Genomic DNA, 15,507 nt, shown 5'->3' with positions numbered 1-15,507 from the left:
GAAGATAAGGACAAAGAAGCCAGTGGTTGGCCAAAAGAAAAAAAAGGGCTAGTGGCACACAGCAAAACAGCATTTTCATTTTATATAATGAACGATTTTTGTTATCGGCCGATAACAAAAATATACCAAACTAGCAAATAACAATTTGAAAGATCCTGAAGAGCTGGTCAATGATAAGAAATGGATCAAACCAGCATAGGAAATAGGAATTTCAGGCTTTATATATATAAATACTCAAAACTTTTAATTATTTATAAAAATGACCATCTTAAAAATTATATACGTAAATGATCCGTTTTAAACAGTAAATTTTGGTGTCACGTTGTTATTAGCGACACCACCCATCACAATCATCTAATAATTGGCCCATAAAATTAAAAAATAATTTCTTTAGGTGTCATTGTTGCCATTAGTAGTACCAGTATGTATTTGTAGATCCACTTAAAAATACTGATATTTTGAAAAAAAAATCATATTTTAATGAATGCTATTGTTACTATTGACGGCACCAATGTTTTTATTTCAAAAAAATGAATATCAGATTAAACCACCGTTACTATTGGTGTCACCCGACTTCTTTTATTTGAAAGTTTTTTTTCCTTTTAGTGTTTTTCTATTAACAGATTTTAATTGTATTAATTAATTGTGTTAATGCTAGTTAATCCATTTATCTATCAGTTTTTTTTTTTCAACTTTTCTTCAATCTCTCATAATATTTTACTTTTCTTAGAAGTTTTTCATTTTTCCTTTTATCAAGTTTTTCATTTTTCTTTTTATCATTCTAGATTCATCTTTCTCACCATCGAAGTTTTTCAAGCAGAGTATATATCAATTTTTTTTTTTGTTCTCATGCTTCTTCACTCGACAATGAAAATACCATTCAAATTTTTTTTGACAAAACATACAGTGCTAATGGCATCGACAAGACCAAAAAGAATTCAACATTCTGTTAAAAAGCCACCGATGCCGCCAATAACAACGGTCACCAATCTGACACCCATTTTTTTAAAACAAAAACACTGGTGTCACCAATGACAACGACGACACCCATTAAACTATATTTTTTTTCCTTTTTTGCTTTTTTCTCCAGAATATCAATATTTTTAAGCGAGTCTACAAATACACATATTGGTGCCACCAATGTCAAAGACAACACCCAAAAAAATCTCTTTTTTTTTAATTCCACGAGCCAATCATTAGGTGATTATGATGGGTGGTACCGCCAATAGCAACGGCGGCACTAAAGTTTAGTATTCAAAACAGGTCATTTACGTACGTGATTTCGAAAATGATAGAAAGTTTTGAGTGATTTTTATAAAAAAGCTAGAATTTCAAGTGTGTTTACATTTACAATATGTTACATCAAGATTCTGAATTTATATGTTCACTACGTCAAAGTAAATGGAATTTATACATCTCAGAGAAACAAACATACAGATTAGACATCAAGGACTAACATCACTAAAACCTGCGTGCATATTGCATTCCCTATCCTCTATATCTATCCATTGTGCCTATTTGTATAAACAGGTTGGCGATAGTCAACCACTTCGGATTGAACAACAGATGTTGGTTAGCATGCAAGTTTAGGTATACCTAAATTGTAAATTTGTAATGCAGATCCATAAAAAAAAGGGTTTTACTTAAATCTATGTTAGATCTTACGAGTGCACACAGTCACAATGTCGTGCCCACCAAGTGGTATAGCCATTAGAAAGACAATCACCGGAAATCAACTCCTGCTGCTGTGTTCTCTCCCAGAATTCTTCTTCAAACAGGCAGCAAATAAAAACTGAATTTGTCTCCATCGTTTAGCAATTTAACTCTCCCTTAGAAAGCAATGTGTGTCAGACTTTGGGCTGGTCAAGCTTTCTGGGTGATCTGACAGTAATTTCTTTTTCCCTCTTTTTGCCGATATATTGCTGATTATCGAGTCATCTATTGTATGTAAATTGCCAACTGGGGCAACCTGAGCAAGAGATAATGTGAGATTCGATCTGATAATCTCGTACAGAAGTTGAGGTTACAAAGTTAAATTTAAAATTACTTGACTATCACTAGAAGCATCACGCACTGTCATCATCTTCATGCGTTTTGCCCCGGATGCATAACTGATCTTTTCTCCATGGTCTTTAGCCACAAAATTCTGATCTGAGACCTCTATAAAAGATCAAATACTTAAATTAAACAAAACATAAAGCAACCAAACCACATCAACCGAAAAAAGGTTGAACATTTCTCAGGGGACAAACAAAGTAATATAAACAAGATCCTCCCAAAATTCCAAGCAAAAGGAAAGTGTCCAGATGGCAAGAAAGTTCTGAAGTCACAGAAAATAAGAACTGATCTACCAGAATAAAGGAATCATTAACAGGTACCGGCTAGTGGCTACCATAGAAGGAATTAGAGATGCTTAATCACAAGTCACTAGGATGATTTCTCATAGTAACCCACTTGGACACCCGACATAATATAGGTATATATTACATATCTACTGCTAACCCCAATTAAATATAAAGAACTTCAAATCCTCTTGAGTACTTCAACCCATGTTCTCCATCTAATCACTCTTATTTCACGAAAGCATTTTAATCCACACTGGTGGTTGGTTGCATGATGCTAAACACTTCACTATTATCCTGTCATTTCTTGTATAAGCTTATATTCATCCTGAACTTAGTGAGAAATTTTGAACTGCCTAACACTTGGTAGATAAAGCAAGGCTCCTCCAGCAAACCATTCATAAAAATTCACTTTTAACTTAGTACTGCAAAACCTGGTCATGGCATTACATTCCTTTCAGCCTGATCTTACTGGAACACAATTCCCTACATGGCATCTCCCCAATTTAAGTCTGTTAGGATGGAGTGTAGTGCGGGCCACCCCTCTATATCACATGTACCTCCCAGCCAAAGAAGTACTTCGTCCATTCCATTCTAATCCAACAAATAACATTGTCTGCAAGTCCTCTTCCTTTGTAATCCATCATTAAAGCTACTAGTGACAAACAATCAAATATAGGCAGTACTGACAAGACTTCAAATATGTGAAGATCAAGTTGCTTTTACCAATCATGCATAGACAGACAGGCCTTCACTGGCGTTATACCATTAAGTCAGTAACATAATCCAAAAGACTCATTCGTGAAACATTTCCATCAAAATATACTAGGAGAAGATGCTTGTCTGCATAAAGCTCCAGGAACCAAAGCGTGCTCACGAAAAATTGAATGCATAGACTCTACGCATGCACAAGTTACTATGAAATATGGAAACTCTTAATAGAGGTGAATAAAGGAGAAAAGAAAAATAGGAAAACATACTAACAGATAGAAGCTTTTAATTATATTTACCAGCAGTGCAGCTATCCAAGCTGTGATTGCAGGAATTAACAATGGGATTGTGCTTTGAATTTACTGCTGATTTGCAATAGAAGTTTGTATTACTTCTCGAGTAGATTTCATCATTGGAACAGGAAATGTTATTGAGCTGCATTTTCCAGCAGACCTAAAATGATGTAACCATGGACTTCCCAGGACAGCATCAGAATCAGCAGTGCTTTCCAATAAAGGGTCATTGCTCTCATAGTTTATCTTCTGGCCACAGCCATCTTGTAGGATAGAAAACTGAAAAGATAATGAAGATAAATTATTGAAGCAAGGCAATTAATTGAAATGACATCATAACATGAAGCTGTCAAGCAGATTAGGTCTCTGACCTGATGAGAAGAATTATGTCCTGCTGGCTGTTGGGGGAACAGACATGGCTCTCGCATTCCCACTTGTGGGTGACAGCCATGCAAGCTCTTAGAATAATGCAACTGCTTGACAAATGATGCTTCTAAGGAATCAAGATAAGTGTTGTGCTTTTCATTTGTCCAAACCATAGTTTGTCCCTGTAAAGTTAGAATTCAAATTAACAAATGAAAAGAATAAGGCTGAACCACTAGGAAAAGATAGCCCTACAATAAAAAGAAAAATTAAACACAACTTATTGCTGGCAGGGGAAAAATTTAACCATTTACATAAGACTAATTACTAAAGAAAAGAAAGGTTTCCTACAACAAGAGGACAATCTTTAACTTACATCCAATCCTCAGGGACTCCAAATAGCTGAAGTATGATTCTACTAGGTTCTAACCAATCGTCCTGACCTTTTAGGATATCTAGGATACATTTTATTATAGAAACAGATGGCAAAGGTACTGACAATACTTAAACCTAGGTTGGAAGAACTAGTTGATGCCAAGAGGATATTGCAAAACCAACCAAAGGAATCCAGAATTGCAATACTAAAAACTACATCAGGAAGTTAGAGATGACTGGACAATTAAAGCTGCTGGTGAGAAGTCTATTGATAGAAAACAAAGAATTAACAAGACATATTTGAGGCATTCTATAGGGTACCTAACAACCACCAGCAGAATCCCATCATATATGCCAAATGGAATAAGGAAATGGAAATGTTTCACATTGAGGTCACTAGAGCCTGCTGCAAATATAGAGGGAACTAGATTCCAAGGGCCATAAACAAGTATGCACTTTTTCTTTCTCAAAAGGGAAAATAACAGATCTCTGTAACAACACAGTGAACCATAGAAATAGAAAGGAGGGGTAGGGTGGGGACCAATAATAGATAAATCAAGTCAAACGAGTTTAGTAATCACTTAATCCAAGTGAAAACCTTCTACTTCCATTAAGGGTATCTTAATACACTTGGTGTATCAAATGCTTAGCCTTGGACAAAGAGAATGGCGTACAGGCTATTTTCCCAAGATTCTAGCATTTTAGCCTCAGTAATGAGGAATACCCCAGAACATCCACCAACTTTTTGGCTCAAATACCATTTTATTTGCATTACCTGTTAAGAAAGACGAGATACTTGTCCAATGGTAAATTCTAATACAAACTTAAGATTAATTTAAACAAAAGTTTCTGAAACATAAAAGAACAGGACAATGGATGAAAATGGTACGCCAAAACTACCAGAGTCACAGATCAATCTGCAATAGAAAAATGTAACCAATTCTATCTAGATAACTGGAAAATAGACTTTAAAACTTCCTTCCAGCCTTCCACTCCACTATTAAATTATTAGAAACTAAATCTTCTGTTAGAAAGAAAAAGAAAAATGAACTCCAAATTACAAAGTAAGACACCTTCGATTGTTCATATTATAATATTTCCAACATGCATGTAGAGGGAATAAAGAGTTGCTATGTTCTCTCAAGTTCTTTTCAGTATGCGAAATCACAGCCAGGTAGAAATCCCCAGATTGGAGCTTATCACCTTTGCTTTGCTGGCTGCGGTTTGAAATTACATCACATTTTTCATTAATAATAAGGGGAAATTTCTCTTAAAGTTTTCAGTAGGAATTGCTTCCAAGTTCCAACAGTTTTAATCCCTACGAATATATCAGCAAGCATGAGGATTATGAGACACCAAACCTTTCAGTAGTTTTTTGTAGGTGCATAAGAGTCATGTCCCTATAACCTCTAAAATTTTGAGAGATAAATGGGACTGTTATGGAGAGAGTTGTGTTGTTCCAATAGGGTCGGAAGCGTGTAAATTATTGTACTAAAAAATCACACAAAGTTCAATTCCTAGGGAAGAGAGGTGGATCACATGGATCTCTTAAATACCAAGTCTTTCCTTAGTCAGAATATCCCTTCTATAGTAATTTAATAGCACAATTAAATACTACTATTATACCCTCAAATATTGAAAGAAAAATAGGACAAAAAGAACATAAGAGTTTTAACGAGGTTCGGTAAATTATACCTACGTCCTCGGGCACTAACACCAGATGATAACTTTACTATCTCCAAAATATTACAAACAAATAGAATTCCTTAAGAATTCTCAAATGGGAGAAGAGAGAAAACTAAGAGAGAAAGATTGGTTGGGATGAATTGAAATGAGAAATGAGAAGGCCTATTTATAGTTGAGGTTCAAGGACCAAACAATAAATAGCCCATTATCTCAAGGACCAAAAAAAATTTATCCCTTGCCACTTTTCCAAAGTTGGTGGTTGTCATTATTGATTGTCTCCCATTAATGTTAATGGCAACCATTATTAATTGTCTTCCATTAATGTTAACAATCTCCACCTTGAAGATTTGATTAGGATAATCACATCTTCACACACTTCCTTCAACTCCCCAAATTCGATAAAGTTATCTTTTGTAGTGCCTACAAATGCGCTCTCGAGCGCCATACACCTGAAGGTGCTCAAATTCTCAGGATGTTAATCAAGTTCAAACAATGATTAAACTTGATTGTTGTTACCACCTTGGTCATCATATCTGCGGGATTATCTGCTGTCGGAATCTTCTGAAGTAGAATTTTTTCTTTTTCAAAGACTTCCCGCACAAAGTGATATCTTACGTCGATATGCTTGGTTCTTGAATGATAGACTTGATTTTTCGCTAAATGAATAGCGCTCTGACTGTCACAATATAAACTTATGTGACTTTGAACAACTCCTAAGTCTTTCAACAATCCATTAAGCCAAATAGCCTCCTTAACAGCTTCTGTAACTGCCATATATTCTGCCTCTGTAGTAGACACAGCTACTGTAGACTGTAAGGTAGACTTCCAACTTACTGGGGCTTTCGCAAGAGTAAACAGATACCCCGTAGTTGAATGACGTTTATCTAAATCACCAGCAAAGTCGGAATCAACATATCCAACTACAAACTGACCAAGTGCTTCATCCTGTTCAAAAATTAAACCAACATCTACGGTTTTTCGAAGATACCGTAGAATCCATTTCACAGCTTGCCAATGTCCTTTTCCAGGATCATGCATATACCTGCTCACAACTCCAACAGCTTGTGAAATGTCAGGCCTCGTACACACCATCGCATACATCAAACTCCCAACTGCATTAGCATATGGGACTTTCGCCATATATTCTCTTTCATCTTCAGTCTTCGGAGATAATTGAGCACTAAGTTTCAAATGAGAAGCAAGTGGGGTACTTACATGTTTTGTGTTTTCATTTACACCAAAACATTGTAATACATTTTTCAGATATTGCTTCTGATTTAAACAGAGCTTGCCTCTCGGTCTATCTCTACTTATCTCCATGCCGAGAATCTTCTTGGCCTCACCTAGATCTTTCATCTCGAACTCTTGATTCAACTGAGCCTTCAGCTTATCTATCTCATTTTGGCTCTTCGAAGCGATTAACATATCATCAACATACAAGAGTAGATAAATGAAAGATCCGTCATGCAGCTTCTGCAAATATACACAATTGTCATATTTGCTTCTTGTGTACTTCTGCCTTCTCATAAAGCTATCAAATCGCTTGTACCACTGCCTCGGGGATTGCTTCAATCCATATAGCGATTTGTTAAGCTTACAAACCCAATTTCTACCACCAGCATCTGTGTATCCTTCTGGCTGAGTCATATAGATCTCCTCTTCTAACTCACCATGCAAGAAAGCCGTCTTAACATCAAGTTGAGCTAGCTCCAAATTCAACTGTGCTACCAAGGCCAACAAAATTCTAATGGAGGAATGCTTCACAACAGGGGAAAATACATCATTGTAGTCAATTCCCTCCTTCTGAGCGTAGCCTTTAGCTACCAATCTTGCCTTGTAGCGAATATCCTTCTTGCTAGGAGATCCATCTTTCTTTGCGAATACCCACTTGCATCCGATTGCCCTTTTACCTTTCGGTAATTGCGCCAACTCCCAAGTATTGTTCTTCCGGAGAGACTGCATTTCTTCATCCATGGCGCTTTTCCATTTATCACTTTCTAAGCTTTGCATTGCTTCTTGATAAGTGATAGGAATATCATCAACAACGGGAAGGGCGTAGGCCACCATATCAGTAAATCGAGCAGGTTTATGAATTTCTCTCCGTGGCCTTGCAACTGCAACTGGTTCTGGTGTACTTAGTGGTTCTTGGGTCAGAACCTCTTCAACCTCTAATTCCTCCATTGTGGCTGGAGAATTAGACTTATTAACTGGGCAAATTCCCATCTGCTCAAACTCCACCTGTTTTGGAGTACACTCCACCTGCTATGGAGTATTGCTCGTCTGAATATCTTTATCTGCTACCTTTTTCAATGTGGCAGATTCATCAAAGGTAACATCTCTGCTACAGATCATTTTCTTTGTGCTTAAGCACCAAAGACGAAATCCCTTCACTCCAGAAGTGATTCCCATAAAGAGAGCTTTCTTTGCCCTCGGATCTAACTTTGACTCCTTCACATGGTAATATGCATTGGATCCAAACACATGTAAGGAATCATAATCTGTAGCCGGTTTTCCAGACCATACCTCCATAGGAGTTTTTCTTTCTAATGCAGATGATGGCAAACGATTAACAAGATGGCCAGCGTATGTCACAGCCTCAGCCCAAAATTGCTTGCCCAACCCAGCATTGGACAACATACATCAAACTTTCTCCAGCAATGTTCGATTCATACGCTCTGCCAATCCATTCTGCTGTGGTGTATCCCTAACTGTGAAGTGTCAAACAATACCATACTTTTGGCACACATCGAAGAACGGATCACTTTTATATTCCCCTCCATTGTCCATCCTAAGCCGCTTGATTTTCTTGCCAGTCTGGTTTTCGATCATAGTTTTCCATTTAAGAAAAACTCTAAGCACTTCATCCTTAGTTCTCATGGTATACACCCAAACTCTTCTGGAAAAGTCATCAACAAAAGTAACAAAGTAGTGTTTTCTTCCCAATGAAGGTGTCTTGGAAGGCCCCCACACATCTGAGTGAACATATTCCAAAATACCTTTTGTATTATGGATAGCAGTACCGAATTTCACTCTCTTTTGCTTTCCCAGAACACAATGCTCGTAAAATTTTAATTTGCAAGCCTTTGTAACTTTCAACAATCCTTGCTTTGCCAGAATTTGCAAGGATTTTTCGCTGGCATGTCCCAACTTCATATGCCACAACTGTATTGGGTCCAATTCTTTGTTGCCGGAAGCTGCAGCGACTGCTCCAATAACTGTACTACCTTGGTAGTAATACAAGTTATTTTTCCTGATGCCCTTCAATATCACAAGTGCGCCAGATGTCACTTTCAAAACCCCATCTCTCATAGTAACAACTGAACCATTGGATTCCAAGGCTCCCAATGAGATGAGATTTTTCTTCAAACTGGGCACGTACCGAACATCAGTCAGAACTCTGGTTGATCCATCTTTATTCTTTAATTGGATTAAATCTATCCCAACAGTTTTACAGGCATTGCCATTGCCCATATAAACAACTCCTCCATTTAGTTCTACTAAATCAGAGAACCACTCCCGGTTAGGGGACATATGATAGGTACAACCCGAATCCAATATCCACTCATCTGAATGGAACGACGATGATGATGCAACCAGTGATAGTTCAGAGTCACTAGTATCATGCTTAGCAACACAAGCATCTACAGCAGCTTTTCCCTTATTCTTCAGCTTTGGACAATTTTTCTTCCAATGGCCTTTCTCATGACAAAAAGCACATTCATCTTTCCCGAGTCTGGACTTTGACTTTGATCTCCCATTTTGAGTTTTCTTCCGAGTGTATGAACGACCTCGGACTACTAAAGCTTCTGTATCTCTAATTGAGTTTTTCTGTTTGTCCTTCTTTCTCTGTTCATAACTGTATAAGGCCGCACAGACTTCGCTCAGAGATATATCACTCCTGCCATGAAGTAGAGTAGTTTCTAGGAACTCAAACTCCTCAGGAAGAGACCCCAACAGCATCAAAGCCAAATCTTCATCTTTGAATGTCTCATCCATATTCAGCAAATCAGTGACTAACTGATTAAATTTGGTGATGTGATCATTCATTGTGGTACTTGGGACGTATGTAAAGCGAAACAGTCTTTTCTTTAAGTGGAGCTTATTTTGACTGTTTTTCTTCAAAAAATTTTCTTCAAGTGCCACACATAACTTATTTGCAGAAGTCTCCTTTGAAAAAGCATACCTCTGCTCTCGAGAAAGGCATGATCGAATTGTGCCACATGCCAACCGATTGATCGCCTTCCAATCTTTCTCCTGTACATCATCCGGTTTCTCTTCATCAATGGCAATGTCTAGACCCTGCTGAAAAAGGGCATCTAGAACCTCACTTTGCTACATACCAAAATGGCCCGTGCCATCAAAGATCTCCACGGCCAATCTTGCATTTGCAATTGTCGGTCTTGTCTACATGGACGATGTTGAAGCTCCTACACCGACCGTTTTCTCCATAATCTTTCAATATACCTAAGGAAATCTTTTCTGATGTGGAAGATCAGTTTAAACTGCAACCACAGAGCATACTACGATTAACCTTCGGCTCTGATACCACTTGTTGTTCCAATAGGGTCGGAAGCGTGTAAATTATTGTACTAAAAAATCACACAAAGTTCAATTCCTAAAGAAGAGAGGTGGATCACATGGATCTCTTAAATACCAAGTCTTTCCTTAGTCAGAATATCCCTTCTATAGTAATTTAATAGCACAATTAAATACTACTATTATACCCTCAAATATTGAAAGAAAAATAGGACAAAAAGAACATAAGATTTTTAACGAGGTTCGGTAAATTATACCTACGTCCTCGGGCACTAACACCAGATGATAACTTTACTATCTCCAAAATATTACAAACAAATAGAATTCCTTAAGAATTCTCAAATGGGAGAAGAGAGAAAACTAAGAGAGAAAGATTGGTTGGGATGAATTGAAATGAGAAATGAGAAGGTCTATTTATAGTTGAGGTTCAAGGACCAAACAATAAATAGCCCATTATCTCAAGGATCAAAAAAAAATTATCCCTTGCCACTTTTCCAAAGTTGGTGGTTGTCATTATTGATTGTCTCCCATTAATGTTAATGGCAACCATTATTAATTGTCTTCCATTAATGTTAACAAGTTGATTGTACTACGACAAATACTGAATTTCCATTTTTACTCTCCAAAAACCGTGAAGCGTGCCAAACCATTAAGATTTATAAAAATTGAGATTATCAATAAAAGATCAGTAGATTCAAAATTTTATGCAACTCAAAAGAACTCAACGGGTGACTGTCACTTCCAAAAACAGGATTAGTTTAAATGCTTTTATCATGATCTTCATTTTTAACGACAACAAAATCATTATTGGAAAAAAAATTGAAAAAGAATAATATCAATTGCAACTTTCTTCTACGAAGAGATCTCATCAACCCTCTAGTTTTCCCTAATTTGATTTTCTAACTGAAAATAGAGGCTTCACTAATTAAGAAAAAAACAAATTTTCAGCAGTCAAAACAATATTATAGAATTATCATATATACTAAAATTTGTTGGTGAAGAATAACACATGCAAATCCATAATTCAAATTTTTAAAGAAATCAATTAGAAAGGGAAATTACCAGTTGTGCAATTGGAGTAGGATCTCTGAAGCTTTCAATGGTAACACCAGAATCAGAGAAGTCCAAGTTGGTTTGAGTCAACTCAGGTACGCAAGCTTGAGGATGCAAAGACGGAGCCGGAAAGGGAAAATTCCGGCAGAGGTTATCTCCCATTGTGACTTTCTTTTCTTTTGTTTCAAATTTTGAAAAAGGAAAATTTGATCCCTCAATTTAGCAGTAGAAAATGGAGAGAGGCGGTGTTGAGGTGGCCAATAAAGGCTCCACATGGAGACACTTTTACACGTGTCAATACATCACGTAAGTGCCACATCATCAAGAACGATAATATCTTTGGCGAATGTCAACCAGATATTTATTTTTCTTCCGCGCGCCCCCCTTCAAGCTGTGCGAATTGGAATATTTGATGACCCGCATCTGGGGTTTACGCGCTGTTAGTTCTTACCTTCTTTGTTCTTCTTTCTGTGCCGGCAATTTTGCAGATTTCCCTTCTGACAGCGTTATACACTGTATTTGGACTAAAAATTAATTAAAAATATTCTTATAAAAGAATAATTAAATAGTATATTTTATTTGGGTAATTAAAATTATTAAAATAACTTTAGCCATTTTTATTTGGAAACAAAAACATTAACTATAATAAATTTTATAACTATATTCTTTTCATAAAAATAGAATTATTATTTTTAATTATATTTCATGTTCGTTTTACAAAAAGTTTATGTTCAGTATTTATATTTGTCCCTCTTAATAATATCGTCTCTAAAATTTAAACCTAGATCCTTTCATTGAGAATATAATGTGTCTTACAATTATACCCAACCACTTATTGATTACTTAAATAAAATTCTAAACGTACTATTTATCACTTAAGCAATATTAAAGTTAATTATGTTAATTAGTTATTATTTTGCATTAATTGTGTAAAGTAACACTATATTGTATGTTAAAAATACTTTAATTATTATTTGAAATTTTTTTATTATAATATTTAAATAAATAAATTAATATACTTTAATTATATCCAATAATTCAAATAAGAACTATTATTTTATGCTAATTACTACAATTAAAAAAATAATATTTAAAATTTAATTAAATATTAAATACGTAAAATTACATACAACGCATGTGACAAAACATGAGTTTGGAAAAACTTTTGAACTAATGAAAATATCTTTTAATAGAGTTATTACTAGAATAAAATATAAAAAAATTGTAATAATTATAATTATAATTATAAATTTATTTACAATTATTAGTTAAAGTTTTGATGTAAAAAATTTATGTTACTTTTATTTTTTAAATGTTCTGATTTCATTGATGTAAAAATAAAACTATTACTCGAATAGAACTAAAAGCATCTTAATTATCACTTAATTAATATTAAAGTTATATACTAATTAAAAAATAAATTTACCTTTATAATAACATTCTAGACATATTCAATTAAGTAGTATCTAAGAAAAATTACTGAAAAAAATGGAGATTATTAGCATCAATAAATTAAAATAATTTAAAAAATGAAGCATTAAAATAATGGTTCTTTAAATAAGCAATATTGAATCATATTCAAATAACAATGACACTGGAGAATGATTGAACGTTAGTTTAGTTTATGATGAGAGAATATAATATTATGATATTATTTTTAAATTTTTTATAAATTATTTATACTGTATGAAGCAAGCACTCTTAAAACTGTTTCTTATTATTTTTTTGGTGCAGGCGTAAAATGTATGGTAGGTATGGAGTGTGTCTCGTATTTTTAGGTCAAACCAGAGTCAAAGCAGGTTTGACATCACGACGAGGAAGCTCATGACGTCTCGACGACGTGAGGAACAACATCACTACGAGATTATCACAACGTGCAACAACGCGACGTGTTCCCCACAAAACCAAATTTCTTCTCCTAGTCAAACTCTAATGACTCTAGGGATATTTTAATCATATTAGCCTATGAATTTTAGCCTATAAAAGGGGTCTTTAGTGAAGTCTCCTTTTGCCCGTGATTTTTAATCCTCTTAATTGAAGGAGTTTTTCTACGTGAATATTTGTGTGTTTGATATTCTCTACTTTTCTTATTTTTCATTTATTCGAGTTTATCCACAATGATATTTTTGTTTTTAAAAAATGTCAAATTTCAAAAATTATTTTTTAATCACTATTATCAAATGTGTTTATTAATTTAGTGTAAATATATTTTTCTATTTATCATGAATTATTATAATTGTTGCATGATGTTTTACCTTTTTTTTCACATTAACATTATACTTTATTTTTTTATATGGTTTGAAATTTGTATATTATTTAAACATTAAGAGAAATTATCATTATTGATGATAGATAACAATAATTAAAAATACGTAATTTTAAAATTAATTAAAAATTAAATGCGTAAAATTTTAAACGGATAAAAATACCATTTATTTTCTATCATATTACTAATTTGACATTTAAAAATAATTATAATAAGGGATAATAACAATATTTACCGCTGTACTTTAACAAAATTATCAATGCAATGCCTGCACTTGTAATTTATCCAATTTGATAGTATACTTTTTCTTCCGTTTATCATTATGGTACTCCAATCTAAAGGTATCAATTTCAGGAGAAAATGTGAGCCAATTATAGAGTGGCATGTGGCAGTGGGCCATAGAGAAAAAGGTAAATGATCAAAACTTAGAGACTTGCTAAAATTTTCCCGGTCAAAATAATTTTTAAAAAAAGTAAATAAAATAAATATATGATAAATTAATGGGATTTTAAAGATTAAATTGAATCATTTAATAGAAAATCTTTAAACAGATGAAGACACATAAGTGTATAAATATAATAGAAATAACTTATTTCAATTTATTTTTCTTTCTGGGTTTTTTCTCTCTAATTTTTCATCCTTTCTAAAGATGACCATTGATTAATGATTCAAAGGATTAAGTCTCACAATTCTTCAAAGCACTAATCTATCGTTAATTATGTCTTGTATTGAAAAGCATGAATATACAAACTAAATTAAAATTTCTAGTTTTTAATGAGGCTTGATCAAACGGTTACAACCTCTTCGTGTTGTTTTTTAATCACAATCATTGATTCAAAAAGAATCTCAGAAAGGGTTTGTTTTTTTATTTGGTTGGTTCTTAAGCTGCGTCTCCTCAGTAATGCTAAGAGGGTTAAAAGAGGTTTAATAGTCTTCATGTTCTATATGTGGATTTCATTCGAAAGACATTCTTCACGTTCTCAGATATTATAATGTAGCTAAAAATGTTTGGAGCCAGGTCATAACAGGTAATCGATTAACGATTTTTTTCTCTCTTAATATACAAGACAGGATCCTTTCTAATGTGCAAGATGCTTCTGTGATCCCGAAGGGAGGAACTAGCTGGGCTTGTCTCTTTAGAATTTTGATTTGGTATCTCTGGAAGAATCGTAATCTTTTTATTTTTCAAGGTCATTCTTGGAGTACTTTGAGAGAAATTGTCAAAAGCTCATACTGTTGGGCTACCCAATGCTTTTTGCCTTCTAGAGATGTTCCAAGTGGTGGTTTTGTTTTTTCCTTAGAGGAGCAGGCTTTTGGTTCTAAGATCTTCCTTAATACGGATGGAGCAATGCGATTGGATTCCGGAAATACATCTACTGGGGGGTTGCGAGAGATATGAATGGGGAGTGGCTTTTTGGTTTTAACCGATACCTTGGAAAGTGCTCGATTTTTGATGCTGAACTTTGGAGCATTTTTGAAAGTCTTAAGCTTGTTCAACGAAGAGGTCATGATAGTGTAATAATACTTTCGGACAGCCTGGACGTTGTTCGAGCCATTCAAGGAAGTACTTCATACACATCAAACTCTGCCTTGATTTGGCGAATTCAGAATATTATTTCTCAGGAGAAACTATGGTTATTGTGTTACATTCTCAGGGAACAAAATCAAGTTGCTGATTGCATGGCAAAAGAAGCTTTATCCTCTAGAGTTGATTTGCAATTTTTTGAACTTCCTCTATTATGGTAGGTTTTTTTTAAACATTTCGGATGTAATTAATTAGTTATTCATGTTTGTTTTCATCAAAAAAATCTCACAAAATCTCATTATAATTATATCTGTGGTTACCATTTTTTAATTTTTTTTTATTTTTTACTTTCTATGT

General features: G+C 34.5%; 1 protein-coding gene across 3 annotated transcripts; it reads right to left on the bottom strand.

The window, feature by feature from the left end:
- Nucleotides 1–1,355: 1,355 nt before the first annotated feature.
- On the bottom strand, nt 1,356–11,631 carry LOC107937979 (cold-regulated protein 28). 3 transcript variants are annotated; one of them, XR_005906036.1, is made up of 5 exons: nt 11,369–11,625; nt 3,718–3,894; nt 3,353–3,625; nt 2,075–2,160; nt 1,356–1,969 (listed from the first exon to the last, which is right to left on the bottom strand). XR_005906036.1 is itself a non-coding variant. In XM_041082503.1 (3 exons), exons 1-3 carry the CDS (start codon nt 11,519–11,521, stop codon nt 3,413–3,415), a joined length of 543 nt encoding a protein of 180 aa, XP_040938437.1. In that variant the 5' UTR covers nt 11,522–11,631; the 3' UTR covers nt 1,356–3,412. The 3 variants fall into 3 exon arrangements, 1 of the variants encoding a protein (XP_040938437.1); XR_005906035.1 differs by having other exon boundaries at nt 2,048–2,160; nt 11,369–11,624; XM_041082503.1 differs by having other exon boundaries at nt 1,356–3,625; nt 11,369–11,631.
- Between the last annotated feature and the right edge of the window lie 3,876 nt (nt 11,632–15,507).

The sequence above is a fragment of the Gossypium hirsutum genome, chromosome A12 (assembly GCF_007990345.1).
Source record: "Gossypium hirsutum isolate 1008001.06 chromosome A12, Gossypium_hirsutum_v2.1, whole genome shotgun sequence".
In the NCBI taxonomy this organism is placed as follows: Eukaryota; Viridiplantae; Streptophyta; class Magnoliopsida; order Malvales; family Malvaceae; genus Gossypium; species Gossypium hirsutum.
The sequence above is the reverse complement of the archived record's forward strand: the minus strand, read 5'-3'. Positions and strand labels throughout refer to the sequence as shown.

Excerpts from the sequence above, each read along its gene's own strand:
- LOC107937979 (XM_041082503.1), bottom strand. The coding sequence starts at position 11,521 with ATGGGAGATAACCTCTGCCGGAATTTTCCCTTTCCGGCTCCGTCTTTG. Across the intron at positions 3,895-11,368 it reads CTACTCCAATTGCACAACTG|GGACAAACTATGGTTTGGAC; the intron begins GTAATTTCCCTT and ends CTAACTTTACAG. Across the intron at positions 3,626-3,717 it reads GACATAATTCTTCTCATCAG|TTTTCTATCCTACAAGATGG; the intron begins GTCAGAGACCTA and ends TTATCTTTTCAG.